The sequence below is a fragment of the Eublepharis macularius genome, chromosome 6 (assembly GCF_028583425.1).
Source record: "Eublepharis macularius isolate TG4126 chromosome 6, MPM_Emac_v1.0, whole genome shotgun sequence".
In the NCBI taxonomy this organism is placed as follows: Eukaryota; Metazoa; Chordata; class Lepidosauria; order Squamata; family Eublepharidae; genus Eublepharis; species Eublepharis macularius.
This window is the reverse complement of record NC_072795.1, coordinates 111,565,230-111,580,225: the sequence shown is the minus strand read 5'-3', so window position 1 is coordinate 111,580,225 and position 14,996 is coordinate 111,565,230. Positions and strand designations below refer to the sequence as shown.

Genomic DNA, 14,996 nt, shown 5'->3' with positions numbered 1-14,996 from the left:
TGTGAGTAGTGGAAAGGAACTGAATTTTTGCACCTGCATTCTGGCACTAGGTTAAAAAGGCAATGAATAGGATTTTCCATCAGATTCAGAATCTCTATCCAAAAACATCAAGACTGACTGCTGCAGAAATCCTATTAGACAATGAGCCCTCACCAATGGACTTCATCAATATCCTGTTGGCCACCAGAGAACTAGAACCAGAAATGTCAAGATTATTGCAGTCAAAAATCCAGGGCATTCTACGTTCCCACCAACATCCAACCAGGTAATTTATGCCCTCTAGCACAAATGCACTTCTGAAAACAAGGTGAGGTTTTCTTATCAACATCAGGTCACAGGATACAGAACATAAACCCAGAATACAACACATACATATTCAATGTGTGTGATTAACTCTTAATGAAATATGGGATAGTCTAAACTTTAGACTTATCCTAAAAACAATGATGTGAAAGTAAGTTCCATTTCAAAGAGCTGGTGAAATTTCCAACATGACACTTCCGCCCAATTAAAAGCATAAAAGGAGAGGCACACTGGAAGGCCTGGATCAAATCCTTGCCTGGACCAAATATCCTGCTCCCATGAGGGAGAAATGGCTACACATGTTCCTTTGAAACATGTGTTGTATAGGTACTCTATTGCAAACTCCTACATGCTATGGGGCCAAAAAAGGAGGAGGGAACAACACACTGAATCTGAACATTCATGTGCAGAGAGTTCTTATTGGAATTACTATTTGTTTAGAAATTTCTATGCTACTTCTTCAGAGAACCTGCTCAAAATCCACACATCACATGTTACATTTTAGTACTGTTGCAATTGTTTCCCTGTATTTGATATTTCTGGAGATTGTTGTGTGAGCAGAAAAAGTGGAATACAAGCCTTTAAGCAAATCAAAATAACGAATGTGGAAGAGGGGGGTCACCCATCTATTCCTATGCCATGGAAAAAGAAGATCTTTGGACTGCACCTGGACCAGATTGAAGATGTTTCTCTTTGCTGAAAGTGTTTTTCAAGGGAGTTACCTGAAGGAGTGCAAAAATCTAAGCACTCACCTACTGCTGCCACCTAAACAAATTAGTTCTAGCAAGCAGGTCTCTGTCCTTCTAGGTGTCTCGCTTTATGTGGAAATATCTTCTCCTTTGATGTTCTTCATCCCAAATTGCAGCCTGCAGACACTCAATGGATGAAAAGCTCCCAAGTCAGAGGATGCAATTTCTAGTTTGGCTTCAACCTACCTCAATCACAGTTTTAAAAAACTGAATGGCTGTACAATAGAACACATCAGCAGGAACTGGATCTCCCCCTCACTGGTTTCTGTGTCTCCTTTTCAAACTGGGAAGAACCATTGCATTCCCTGCTTACCTGTATTTATCATTTCCTCAAATGCAAAAGCACAGCTTGATTTAATGAGAGGAGCTGATCTGTGCAGATACTCTGTCCATATTTTCCCATTTTCCCATTCTGCCTTATCGCTTTCTCCTAAATGTTTTCCAGGAAGGTGATCAAAACTGTTCTGAAGGATCCACAGATAAATAATTACTACTTCCTTTCATCCAAGACTGGCAACTCCAACTCCTTCTCCGGACCACTAGCAGGTGATTGACCACACAGATCTGTTTAACCTTCCCTCAGAAAAGGGGAAAGAATTATGTGGTGATCTTAGATGGCTGTAGACCGAGTGGGAAACACCGCTTCTGGGAGACGTACAGTCAAACTAGACAAGACGCTAGACACGAAAATGGCACGTGTCAGTTTCTGCAAGTTTTGATGGAAAATGTAATGAGGTGTCTTGTCTGACTGCCGCCCACCCTGAGCTTGCTTTGCCCACCCTGCACCTGCCGCCTTCCACCTTCCTTCAAGCAGACGGGCAAGACCTTTGGGGCCTTGCCTTGCCTGCATCTCAGAGCTCCTGATCCACGGAGCAGCATGTGGACTGGCTCCCTGGCTCCCTTCCATGCACTCAGCCTGCCAGCAACCCGGACACTGAACGAGCGAGTGAGACGGGTGGGTGGGAAAAAGGGGAGTCGCAGCTGTTCCCTCTGGGCTTCTTCTCCAGCAGCGGGGAGCGGCGTTCGGCTGTTGCTGTTAAGGAGGAGCCAGCCAGCATTGCCCACCCCCTCCACAGCTGGCGTCTGGCAGGCTGACCCACTGCCCCATTCTCCATCGCACCTGGACTCGCATGGTGTGCTGTCTTGCCTGCCCTGTGCCTGCTTCAGCCGGCCCTGGCACCCTCCCTGAAGGGTGCTCTCCCAGCTCAGGCTGGGAGGGGGGCATGTGGGGCTGCTGCACCTTTCTGGGCACGAGGTTTTGGAATGGTTCCGGGGGCCTTCTTCCACCAGGGCCAGCAGTGGCAGTCAGATGAGAAGCCTCACTACATTTCCCGTCAAAACTTGCAGGAAACTGACACGTGCCGTTTTCGTGTCTGGCAACTCGTCTAGTTTGACTGGTAGCCTAGTAAGATGAAACAGGGAGTAGATGGGAGGAGTTTTGGCCTGGTCCTAGGGTGAGTGATGCAGCAATTATTATGTTTGTTTAAGAAATTCAGTAAACCTAACTTGGACTTTTAATTGTACTCAGTTGCTTGATACAGCAAATTCATGGTCTTTTATGTATAGAAAACCTCATTTAGCAATGGAGTAGATACATATGAAGTACAGATTTCCACAATATTTGCTGGCTATACAAGCACACGCTATCCCAACATATTGAGGGATACCAATTAAGGAAAACACTGGGTCAGGCCACATGTAACATTTCTCAGAACAGAAGCACTCCTGTTTCTAGGCATCTTGCTGGTTCTTCAGACACTGAGTGACAATTATTGTAAACCATTAAAACATACCTCTACATGAGCAACAGAGTGAGTGCCACTGGATCAGTCATGTCATTGGATATTGCAGTCATTCAGCACCTGGATTTTCCTTTCTGAAAAAGAAAATCCAAGTAATGAATAATCACAATAGTATAATATCCAATAACTTGTAAATCCAGTCTAGGTAAGCAAGCCAAAGCCACAAATATCCTTGCCTCAGCATAAAAGGAATGAATGACCTGTGTGATATTTAGGGTTACCAGGTGTCCGGTTTTCACCTGGACAGTCCAGTATTTTGGGGGACTGTCCAGGGAAAATGTTTCCCCTATCCGGACACCTGGCACCTCCCCTTTCCCCGCTCCCTCCGGTTGTGCAATGCCACCACTGGCCCGGAGAAGCAGCCAGTCAGCCCAGGCACCTGGGCAGCCTCCTCCAGCTACACAGTGCAGCCCAGGAGAGCACCCAGCAGCCTGAGCACCTGGCCGGCCTCCTGCAGCCATGCAGCTCTGGCCAGGAGTGACCAACAGCCCAGGCACCTGGGTGCCCTCCTGCAGGTGCATGGTGCTACCCAGGAGTGCTGTCTGGAGGGGGGGGGGGGTCGGTGTGATGATGTCACTTCCTGCAGTGACATCATCACACCATCCTGCCAACATGAATCTGTATGAAAAAGTAAGTCCTTCCCCCCGCCTGGCATCTAGTATTTGCCGGACCCCATCTGGCAACTGTAGTGATATTATGAGATACAAAACATGTAACCAGAACAAATGCTTTTTTTCCACTTTGCATTTTTATCATGTAATTTCAAGTATACCCAACATGGGGGCTTTACACCTTGTTCAGAGTCCCCCCACCCACCGCCAACACACACACAAACACAGTTTTCAGAAGTGGTGCCATCACAGACGAAACGCTAAACAGAACTGTCACATAACATAAAAAAACAATGAGCTGAAACAGACGTGACGAGATACCTAGGTTCAACTCGTTTTCTCTTACCTCAAGGTTTGTCTGGAAGTGTAGGCGTCCTTGCAGCTTAAAGTTTAGCATTTACAGAGCAGCAGGGAGGGAAGTGCAGGGGTGGGGCACCTTTCCTCCTGCTCTCCCCATGCAGCCTAGCGTCGCTCTGCGGGGGCTGGGCGAGGGCATTGCTGCATCTTCCCCCTCGCTCGCCTGGCCCCCACCTGAAGCCGCGCAGCACAGAGCTGCATAAACTTCAAGCTGCAAGGACGCCTACACTTCCCGACAAACCTTGAGGTAAGAGAACACGAGTTAAACCTAGGTATCTCGTCACGTCTGTTTCAGCTCATTGCTTTTCCATGGAATTAGAAGTCCTCTGGAATCAATGCAACCCCACATGTGCCTCCCCACAGATACCTACCTCACATCTCATTTCCAGCCTAGTTGGTTCCAGTCAGATGGTTCTCATGTCAACCCCCCCTGCCTTTTCTCCTTTTTTAAATCAGCTGAAATAGGAGTTTACAAATCTCCTTGAAATTCGTTGCAGGTCTTCATACCAGGTTCTCTTTTTCTCTTTCAGTCACCGATGACATATTCTCTACTTATGACCAGGAGATGCTGTTCACAGAGAGTGGTCTCCTGAAGAAAGGCATCACCAATTTCAATATCCTAAGCCATGGCCATCGACTCCATGTTGCTCAGGTCTTACACTAGATGTCTTCCTCCCTTGCCCCTTGCCTACTGCTGCCAGCCTCTGGAGATCACCTAGAAATACATCAGATCTCTGTGTAAACTGTTTTGAATCCCCATTGGGGAGAAAAGCAGGGTATAAATATCTAAATAATAGAGTTACTGCTTAGGTTAGAGTAATTCTGCATTGAACTGCGTTGTAAAGTGTTTAAACTTTGTCCAAATAATTCCCTATCCTTTCTCAAAGCATAAGCCCACCAGTGCTTCTACTTTGGAAAAACAGAGAAAGGCCTTAAAGTAATGCTCCCTTATGGACCAATTTATACTTACAGTGTCCCTGATGCTCGAAAAGTGTTCCAAAAGGACCAAGCTGTAAGATTGTGAGTAGATAATTAGGTTTGGAGGCTCTTAGCAGTGTTTTCCCTGTTTACACACTGACTAGGCCCAATCTTACCTGCAGGCATAATGTAGTAAGTGGCCTGACCTGAAGGAGAGAGGGAAGATGTGGGCGGGGGGAGCGTTGCCTGGTTGTAGTGAGTGGAAACTTCTTCGCCCATGGCCTTTCCTTCTCCCAAACTGAAGTGCTGAGAATTTGGGAAAATATACTGCTTTAAAGAAAAATTATGTGTAAAAGAGAAAATATGCTGCTACTTCAGGAGAGGTGTTAGCCTTATGCATTACACTTTCTTTTTTTGATTTCTCCTAGGTGGTTACTGAAGCTGCGGGGTTTGAGGGTGTGCTGGGAGGTAGTCCTGATGAAGAAGAGCAAGAAATCATGGCTGGCATGTCATCTATTTTGCTTGGTGTCCAATTCCGACCGATTACTATCTTCCAAGGGTACGCAGACCTAATGTCCAAGATCCTGATGAGTGGCAGTGAGCCCACCAATGTAGTCAAAGGGAATATGCTATTTATGGATCATCAACAGGTACTAGCCCTTCATTTTCCATACCTCCCAATGATGTCAAGAATTGTCACAACTTCCTTTCCAATAATTTAGGTCCCTACTTGTGTTCAAAGCATTGTGAACAGGTCAGTGCAATCCCATGCAGAGTTACTCCAGTCTAAGCCCATTGAAATAAACAGAACCTGCAAAATTCCCATTGTTGACAATCTGAGATATTAATCAAAGGACATTAACAGTGAAATCCTAAGCAGAGTTACTCCAGTCTAAGCCTATTGATTTAGACTAGAGTAACTCTTCTTAGGATTTCACTGTAAGAACCAACTTTGTAAGCACAAACTTGATGACGGCACTGTGCATCAAGTTTAGCTTTCCAGTTAGCAATGTGTACTGGTAGCGTGAGTTTTGACATGACTCTTCATTCTTCTGGGAAACACTGGTCTGTGCACTCCCTTGGAGATTAGAGCGGCAACTACGAGAATGAAAGATTTTCCTGTACCGGTACTGCAGTTATGGAACTCATTTCTCTGGGGAGCTTCCTTGGTCCGGCAACAACCTGTTGTTTTCTTCTGCAAGGTTGTGAAGAATTTCCTGTGGGTGGGGGGATGCATCTGGCATGGCCAATTTTTTTAATGTAATACATTTACTAAACAGAGGCAGGCAATGGCAAACCACCTCTGTTAGTCTCTTGCCATGAAAACCCCATCAGGGGGTCACCATAAGTCAACTCTGACTTGAAGGCTCTCTCTACCACTGCCACATTTATTAAAAGTAAACAACATGACAAAAGAAAAAAAACCTAATCAACACAAGCAATATAGTTGCAAAAAGTCTGGCCAAATATCCTCATGTTTCTTGCATGCATCTCTCTGGAAAATGCTAGATGCTCTTTTATAGCTAAATTCAACATCCCTTCTTGCCAAATTTCTATATGTGACATAGAATTGGATTTCTACCATTGCAGAACTAATCTTTTGGCTATTGCTGTTGTCCCCAAGATCCATAATTGGTTCTTTCTAAGCAAATCACCAGATGAAAAAAAGCCCAGCCATAAATGCACTGCTAACATATCTAAAGGCACATCTGAAACAAAGTTTATCTGCTTTTTCAGTTCATGCCACAGTGCAATTATGGCCATTTACACATGTCTTACCTGCCACTGGAACATCGTGCAAAACACTCAGAAGACAGCATATTCTTGTGCAAAATCGTGCCAGGAAGACGCTGTCATCCGGGAGTTTTGCGCAAAATCGCGTCTTCCTGGCATGATTTCACACAAGAAGACATTGCCTTCCAGGTGTTTTGTGTGCTGTTCCGGCAGCAGGTAAGACATGTGAAAACGGCCTCTCTCTGGACAGGGACACATCATATGAAATGTTGCAGCATCAGCAGCAGTCCTGTGATATTAAGCCCAGCCTCACCAAGGTGATGTGGGTCCAATATACTCAGAGGGCTAATTTGTATCATATAAGCTGTAGATAGATCCAATGGTTGTTTAATATTGTACAAGATGTCTATCCACTACAAAAGGCCAATTTCAACATCTATATCTTTTCCCAAAGCCTTCTAAGCCTAGGGCTTAGTTCTGAACATATGAATGCATACAGCAATTTATGGGCTTGTGGTAGAGCTGCTATTGTACACAGAAACATGAAAACCTCAGGAGTTTCACTTCTTTGTTTTTATGTTGTACTATATATTTGACGATAGTTTTATTGCATTTAGTTGTTTTAGTGGTATTGATTTTATTTTACCAATCAGTTACCCACTTTGAATTTATGCTTTAGAAAAAGGCAGGTAAGAAATAAAATAAGAAACAACGACCTCCTATCTAACAACAGCCTACAAACAGCAACCACGCTGACTAGTCTCTCAGATGAATCTTACATTTCCAGCTTAGGAACAAGATGTGACTTCAAAATAACATGCATCAGCTTCAGATAAATACTTGGATAATTCAGTAATTTAATGCACACGGTTGTGTTGCACAGGCAATCCCACTTCAGTCTGGCTTGCAAACAGTAATTACTGTTCAGGGAGGACTTGGACTAGACATTTCAGCCAACATCAATGCAAATTTGTGGGATCAAGAGCTCAAAACAAGCATTAAAACAAGGTATGTGAATAATACCCTATTTCCCCCTCCTGAGCCTAAAAGAGATTTACTTGTACTTCAGCAAAAATTCCAAAACTCCAGGTCTTACACCAACTTGTGAATGTGACAACACAATCTTATGGTGGTTTACTTAGACAAGTTATTCAAGTGGCTTATTCTGGAGTATGATTAACAGCTTCAAGGTGGGGCATAGAGTTCTCCCAGAACTACAACTGATCTCCAGACCACAGTTTCCCTGGAAGAAATGGCAGGTTCAGAGAGCAGACTATATGGTATACCATAAAGTGTAAATGAAATGGAAGTTGTAGAGTTACTATAGAGGGTAGGTGCTCTAGGACTTCCATTTCTCCTATGAACTGCCATAGAGAGAGGGTTGCAGAGCAAGATGGATGGGACTTCTGTTGGCTCCTTCAAATTGAATTTTTCTCTTTATGTCTGAGAAAAATCTGAAGAGGATTTGGAGAGGGGTTTTAGGTGGAATGCAATATAACAATACCCACTACTTATACCTGCATAAATATATAGGACTACAGGATTAGTATGACAGTACTGTTGGCAGCTGGTGAGTGGCACCTGGTAGGAGACTGGGGTGGGGGAGGAACATGGAGGGTGCTACTGTGCCAGTGTCATGATGTCATTTCCAGGGCAAACCCCAAAGTGAATCCTAGGAGTGAGAAAATGGCAACTGTGGTAGCAATGAGAATAGGGGGAGGAGAGAAGAGGAAACAAGGGGGCTTTTTAACTGACCTCTGAAGTTATGGCTGTCTCATGCTCTTGCTTCTCTTTCTATTTGTTTAAACCCCCTCAGCTGCCCACATTCAGTAAAAGGGGAGACACAAGCTTTATTGAACTGATTGGTAGCATGCAAGCTTTGTGTTTCCCTAAGGGTTCTAGCTTGTGACTGTACATGAATAATATGGAACTTGGTGGTGAGGTAAATATAAACTTCCTTCACACAGCTGTTTTGACTTGGCAGACAAGATGCAGATGGAACTGAATACTCAGATATTTATTTACAGAAAATAAGATGGAACACAGTAAAGGTTTAGTGTGGAATAATCGGTATGAAAAGTACAACTGGCACTCAACTGCCCCCCCCCCCCAGGTTATACATTTCCCCCTGTGAGTTAACACATTGAACTGAGCCTTAATTAACCAAACACAAATGCAGAGGGAAGAATTGTTCCTTTTTTCTCCAGATAGGGTTCCTCAGCAGTTAAGATCCAATGTGACTATTATGATTGGGAGAGGGCCTTCTCACTTACAGTCTTAGGTTCCTTTAGTAGAGCCCCCCCACACACACACACACACAACTGAAACAGGCTTGGCCTTTCATCAGCTGTTGGGGGAGCCTCTTGAGCGTGTGCAGAGTTCTAGCAAGTGCCTGAGCAGAAGGCTCGTAGGTGAAGCATGACACAACTTGTCTAAACCAAAGAAAGATCTTTATTGTACTACAGAAGAGTAATGATATATAGAGCACATGAATATGTATGAAAGGAGCAGTTTACAAGGCTACAGCTAATAAGAGAAAGAAAAGAAGAAACCAAAAGTCTAAGATCTCTCTGTTCCTTTGGAGTTCCCAACTAGAGCCTGAGGCAGCCCCTGCCAGGATGGGGGTCCAGACTTTGGGAAGGTGAAGGCAAGTCCACCTTTAGGACCCTCCATTCTTTGTGCTTGCTGAACCACACACACAATAGGCTGTAGAGCATTTTGTATACTTTTCCCCAAGGAAAAGTTCCTTGGTGTACCCCTTTTCCCTCGTATAGAACCAGTCTCTCGCAAATGCCATGGCAAGCTAGGCCTCTTGACATGTCAGCCTTGTCTCTCATGCCCCTAGTTTCATGATAGTACCAAAGGACTAGAACAACATCCCACAGAGCAATATCCCTTGGTCCACCTCAGGATGTCAGTTAGAGCAAATACTGTTTATTGCCCTGTTCTTTCTGCTTGTCCAGGGCTAGATTTAAAAAGGTGAATTACAGGCCAGGTTAATATAAAAAGGCCCATGTCACCATTATGACATTAACTTTTTAAACCAGAGCTTACAGGCTTAACTCAGGTTCCAGGACACTCTTTTACCTCACAGAGATCCTGGTAATAGAACATGTACACAAGAAGCTAGAATTGACAGGCCCTTCACAGGGTGTTTATTTTATTTCCCTAAAAACAAGTTTCCTTCCCTAGCCTAACCCCAAATCCTAACTAAGAGCCAAAATTAAAAGCCTAACTAAGCTCATGCTGTTATCCACAGCCACCAAGAGCCCTATCTGAAGGGAAAAGTTTCTCTGTTCCCTCTCTTAAGCTGAGGTTGGCTCACCTCCCCCTCCTGCCCCCCATCCAGTGGAGTTCCAGGGGCTCTAACTTGTTGGAAGTCTCTGGGATTTGCATAAGGCACAAATCAACAAGATCAGTTCAGAGCCCTGGCAGGTAGACAGGACTTTGGGGCTGATTGCCACACAACCCTATATGATATATAGAACATGTAGGTTATGTAAGGTGGGAGAAAAGGCAAGGGAAAGTGATATGGGAGGAGAGAATTTGGACTTAAAATTTGAATGTTGTTGGGAGAAATTGACCTCACATAAAAGGATGGAGTTAGAAGAGCCAATATTTGGCCTGGACTTAACATCACATCCTCACTGAGCTCCTTGTCTCCAAACCCTGTCTTCTCCAAGCACCACCCTGCATATTCAGGCATTTCTCACGCTGGTGTTGGCAACCATACTCCCGGGTAAGTGTGCATAGGATTGCTCTGCAGCTCTCTTCTTAAAGGGTAACTAAGGTGCACTATATATCAGAAAATCTGAAATCTCTGAGGGAGGTTTCTTGGCAAAAATAAAAGAATGAAGATAGTGGCTCCTTCGGCAATCCTGTCCTCTTCAACAAGGTGCTAAACTTAATAAATGCCATGGAGGGAGTGCATAGAGCTACTTGGCAGAAAGATAGCTGTAAAAAAGATCTGTGAGAGCAAATAATCAGATGCAAAAGTTGTGAAAGACAGCTTTGTATAAGCAGCGTTGCTTGAACATCTGTTGATCTGGCTTGCTTTCGGCCTGCGCTCTGCAAGCAGGAAGCTGACCCTTCAAGGAGGAGTCGGGGTTGTTCACAAGCAGCTCACACCTGCTCCCAGGCTGCTTTCTGTTCATGCAAACAGTCACACACACAGTGGTATAATAGAAGAGCAGGAGGAAACTTTTCTCAGAGGCTGAACATGAAAGACAGTGTTAGATATCTGCATGTAGCACTCTATCAACATCTTCCTCTCTGTTTTTCCCTTTTATTGGCTGAACAAACTGAATAAGATTCTGTTGTCAGCTACCACCACCTCCAGTAGGGCAATGATTGATTGATAGAACAGCGGGGAGGACTCTGAGTAACTCCCCACTTCCTTGTAGCAATGGGCCCTTAGTGGAGCAGGAAGTGTAGATAGCCCTCAAAGCAGTGTGACAACTCACTCTGAAAGAACTATTTTCAAGCAGGCATAAATACAAGGGTTTCATTTAGCTAAAAGTGTTGCAAAAATCCATTGTAAAAATTACGCAGTGAAAAAGAAAACTCTTAGTTTATCAGCACTTTGGGGAGAGATTCTGGTGACGGGAATAGAGGAAATGGTAGATGAGAGATGATAGGGAAGTGAGGAAGCAAACACGATAGATTGAAGGAGGGGGAGGACCCTTAACACATCTTAGCCAACATCCCCACATTAGTCCCATGGCAGCCAAGTCCTCGCAGTCACAGGATACATCTCTAAAAATGGCACTGTGTCTTGGTGTGGACCGAAAGGAAAACCTGCACAGAAATTCTTTGTTTCTAGGTATTTGTATCTTGGGGCTCATCAACCACTTCTTCAATTGTTTAAATGAAGAACAAACAAAAATGATCTGCCATATGGAAATTAAAGCTGCAAACTTTTTCTTTTAAAAAAAGAATATTTAATGTTTGTCTATGTCTGGTTAACAGCTGCTGCTCAGTCTAGATCTGCAGTTTGTACATGGGTTTTTTCACACAGCGCCAAGGGAATTGTAGTCTTACACACACACACTCTCACACACGTGCACACATACATCTGATCTCATTGAATGACCAGGCCCAACCCAACTCTATTTGACTTACTATGCAGGTGCAAAAGCAACCACAAGGCAGAAGGAAGTGACCACAACTGATAAAACAGATACATTTACCTGCCAAACCATGAACCTTTCAGCATCCCTAGTTACAACCAAAGAGCCTTTGCACCTGTTCTGCAGATTTCAGCAGTTATAACATCAGTTGAAGTTGGATAGATCAAGCAGCCACAAGTAAATAGGCTAGTGCTATTAAAATCCTTCAGCAAAGAAAGAGAGGAAAATATATATATGGGAATCTCCACTTTTGTTTTCAGCGGGTTCTCTTTGATATCCAATGGGATGAATTAGGGGCAGAGACTGCAAAACGTTTAGCACCGCTAGCTAAGTTGAATTCCTGAATGAATGGCTGTTTGTCCTTGCTTCCGATGATGTTAATTTCATATTGACCATATAGTCTGCCATTTTGTCTTCGGCTTTGGCCAACTCAGCTTAATTTCCATCATCCTGTAAGGAAAGCTCAGACAGATCTAATGCAAAGAAAGCCATTAAAAAATTGCTGCCCTCTACCACCCAAGGATAGCCAGCTTCCTTGAAAAAGTATCGCATGTGTGTTTCCTCCAATTACAGGGCTGCAGTGACCATGGATTTCCAAGCTGAAGTGGATGCCCCATTCTTTCAAGCCACTGTCCAAAGCCAGTCAGAATTAGAAACAGCCTTAAATTTTGACACTTTTCTACAGCTTTCTGAGAATCTCATGTGTCTGCAGCTGACAGAGGAACACGGCTCATGCAGGTAACCTATAGCCAGGTCAGGAGAGAGACATGTAGATACGTAAACACATGATATGTGTTACAATTGGAAGAGGTCTGGGATTGGCTGCATCTGTTGAGTAGCAAACCCAAGCACATTGCCTCATGGTTGTGAACTTCCTTTTGGTTGGATACTCTTCCAACATATCATATTCTGCTGCTTTTAACAGAGGAATGTATCCCACATCTTGTACTACTTTATGGGCTGAATTCAACTGAGAGCTAAGCTACGAGAGAAAAATTACACAAGGAGGAGCACGTGAAGGGAGTCGCAATGTTAGTTGGGAATCTGAATTTTAAAAGAGATTGGAAGGCTTTATCAATTTCCCCTCTCTACAGAACCAGGGAAATCGCTGCTCAAAGGATTTGTTAATTTCCACTTTGCTTCCCAAAGGCTCTGTCAGTTTCACCTCCCCTTCTAAGAGGTGAAGAAAAAATAAACAAACCCTCTGAGCTGCAGATCTCCCTGGCTCTGTAGAGAGGGGAAATTGACAAAGCCTTCCGATCTCTTTTAAAACTCAGTTTCTCGGCTAACATTGCTTCACGTGCTCCTCCTCGTGTAATTGGTCTCTTGTAGCTTGGCTCTGAGTTATAAGAACATGAGTTTGATAAGAATGTTAAAACAAATGGTATGGGAAGGCTGGATATCCCCCTCACCTCAGTGCACCAAACTTTTATTGGTCACAACCAATAATGGTTTCAGTATCTACCATCTGAGTTAATGCAGGTTATCTTTGAAATGTCATCTGCAAAGGTTATGGGGAAGTTAATGGAAGCTTTGAGTAATATCAGACCACACAGCATTAAGCAGAGCCCTACACACAATGAACATTGACTTCTCTTTTACACTGTTATAGCAATAAATCCCTTCTGGGGAACTGTTCAGGCTGCATCTAGTGCCGAGATTCATTTCCCTCGCCAGACATAACACCACAGCTTTCTTGCTGTTGCTGATAAATTTTCATGGATGTTTCTTGACATAAATAGCCCCAGAGCAGGGTTCTCTTGCTTTAGGGCAGCAGAAGCAGATACCCTTGGCAAGATTCCCAGGGCTAATACAAGCATTGTTCCCAGCAAAAGGCCGTGGTACTTTCAGCCTCCTTAGAGATGTGAGAGGAATATCACCCACAGGTTTAGAATTCAGCAGTACGGAGAAAGAGGTATTGTGTAATGTCTTCACCCTCTTTCTTGGAAGTAAAATAGTCTTGCAATCTGACACTGTATAAATTGTTACTCTCGACTTCCCAGGACTCAAAATCAAACTCCTGTGGAGGACAGACTGCATATGGGAATTGCCAAAAGTTTCCCAAGATAAAATGTCTCTTAGCATAAATCAGTTTGCAGAGGAGGGAGGAAATCTGTGGTGGCATCTGACTTAACTAACAACAAAATAAGGCTGTGTTCACCATTTGAAACGGTTATTTCTCACTGAGCAAACATAAATATTCAAAAGTAACATACCTGGATCTTCTAGACTAGACGTTCCTGTGAGTGCCAGGATTTCTGCTCCCAGAGTCCAATTCCCCAGAATCCCAAAATGCCCTCTATCCTGTTCCTGGACATCTCCTCTCTCCCAGGAACAGGATTTCAGGGAGAATTTGGAGCTGCTGCGGGGAAGTAGGAAAATCATGCACTGACTGTGGGCAGAAATCCTTGTGTGTGAAAACTTTAGTCTGGGGCCATTCCATTCCTCCAAGAATGTTATCTGTGAATACAGTTTCCACAACATAATTTGCTTTAGTAATTCTCTGAAGGGCACCTGTCCGAAAATTCAGCTTCAACAAGTAGGGTGAGCCCATAGATGTAGATGCCTCTTTCCAATTAAGATTTTTATGTGTGTATCATAACAGTACTTAGCATCAGTGCTTATCTTGCTATAATATGCACTCCAGAAACAATCCTGTCACTGCTGAAAGTGACATCAAAATTGGTCTTAATACATGTTTGTTCTTTAATCCCCACAGAGAAATCTTCTCAGTCTTTGAATCTTCTGCAAACCAAAGCACAGCTATCCGCAAAGGGAGGTCAGCCGCCATCCCGGGGCGGACCCTTCCCTTCCACAGGGCCAATTCTGAAATGTGCAAACTCTTGCTTGCAAGGACAGAATAAAGGATGTGACATCATTCGCTGAGGCAGAACAATGGAGACACTGTCGATATGGCATCCGCTCAGACTCGCTGTTCCTCTTTTCCCTGCCACACCTAACCAAGGTCAAAGAGTCTTGACAGCAGTCCAAAGTCCAGCTTTCCTAAAGAACCCCAATTTTTAAAATTCTGATAATGATAAAATACCACTTCCTGGACTGAAACAGAACACCACAAAAAAAGGGTCTGAAATCCCTACAACCCATCTTTCCAGTTTCACTATATAGTGTTTCTGCCTATATTGAATCACGCAGGCCCAGACGATGGAAGATGCTCAGTGCAGCTTGTCCCTGATGAACCATGGAAATGACACACTAAAGCAGAAGACTAGCATTGGGCATGGTGTGTGTGTATGGTGTGGCTTTTTAAAAAAATCCTTTCCCCCCTTTTCGTTTTCCCTGCATAAACTCCTCCTCTGCAACCTTGCTTTTTGGCCAGAAGGGAGAAAAGGCAACTTGGAGGAAAAGATTTTTAGCAGGAAAATAGCATGAGGG

The 14,996-nt window shown here is 43.9% G+C and overlaps 1 protein-coding gene across 1 annotated transcript in view; it reads left to right on the top strand.

Annotated features, from left to right (window-relative positions):
- The window catches only part of LOC129332916 (microsomal triglyceride transfer protein-like), a 35,210-nt gene extending 20,729 nt beyond the window's left edge, over positions 1–14,481 (top strand). The window contains exons 12-18 of the mRNA XM_054984220.1: positions 51–265; positions 1,498–1,598; positions 4,353–4,474; positions 5,169–5,390; positions 7,358–7,482; positions 12,177–12,341; positions 14,323–14,481. Coding sequence (XP_054840195.1) covers positions 51–265; positions 1,498–1,598; positions 4,353–4,474; positions 5,169–5,390; positions 7,358–7,482; positions 12,177–12,341; positions 14,323–14,467 — 1,095 coding nt within the window. The 3' untranslated portion in view covers positions 14,468–14,481. The remainder of the gene's footprint in view (positions 1–50; positions 266–1,497; positions 1,599–4,352; positions 4,475–5,168; positions 5,391–7,357; positions 7,483–12,176; positions 12,342–14,322) is intronic.
- The last annotated feature ends 515 nt before the right edge of the window (positions 14,482–14,996 follow it).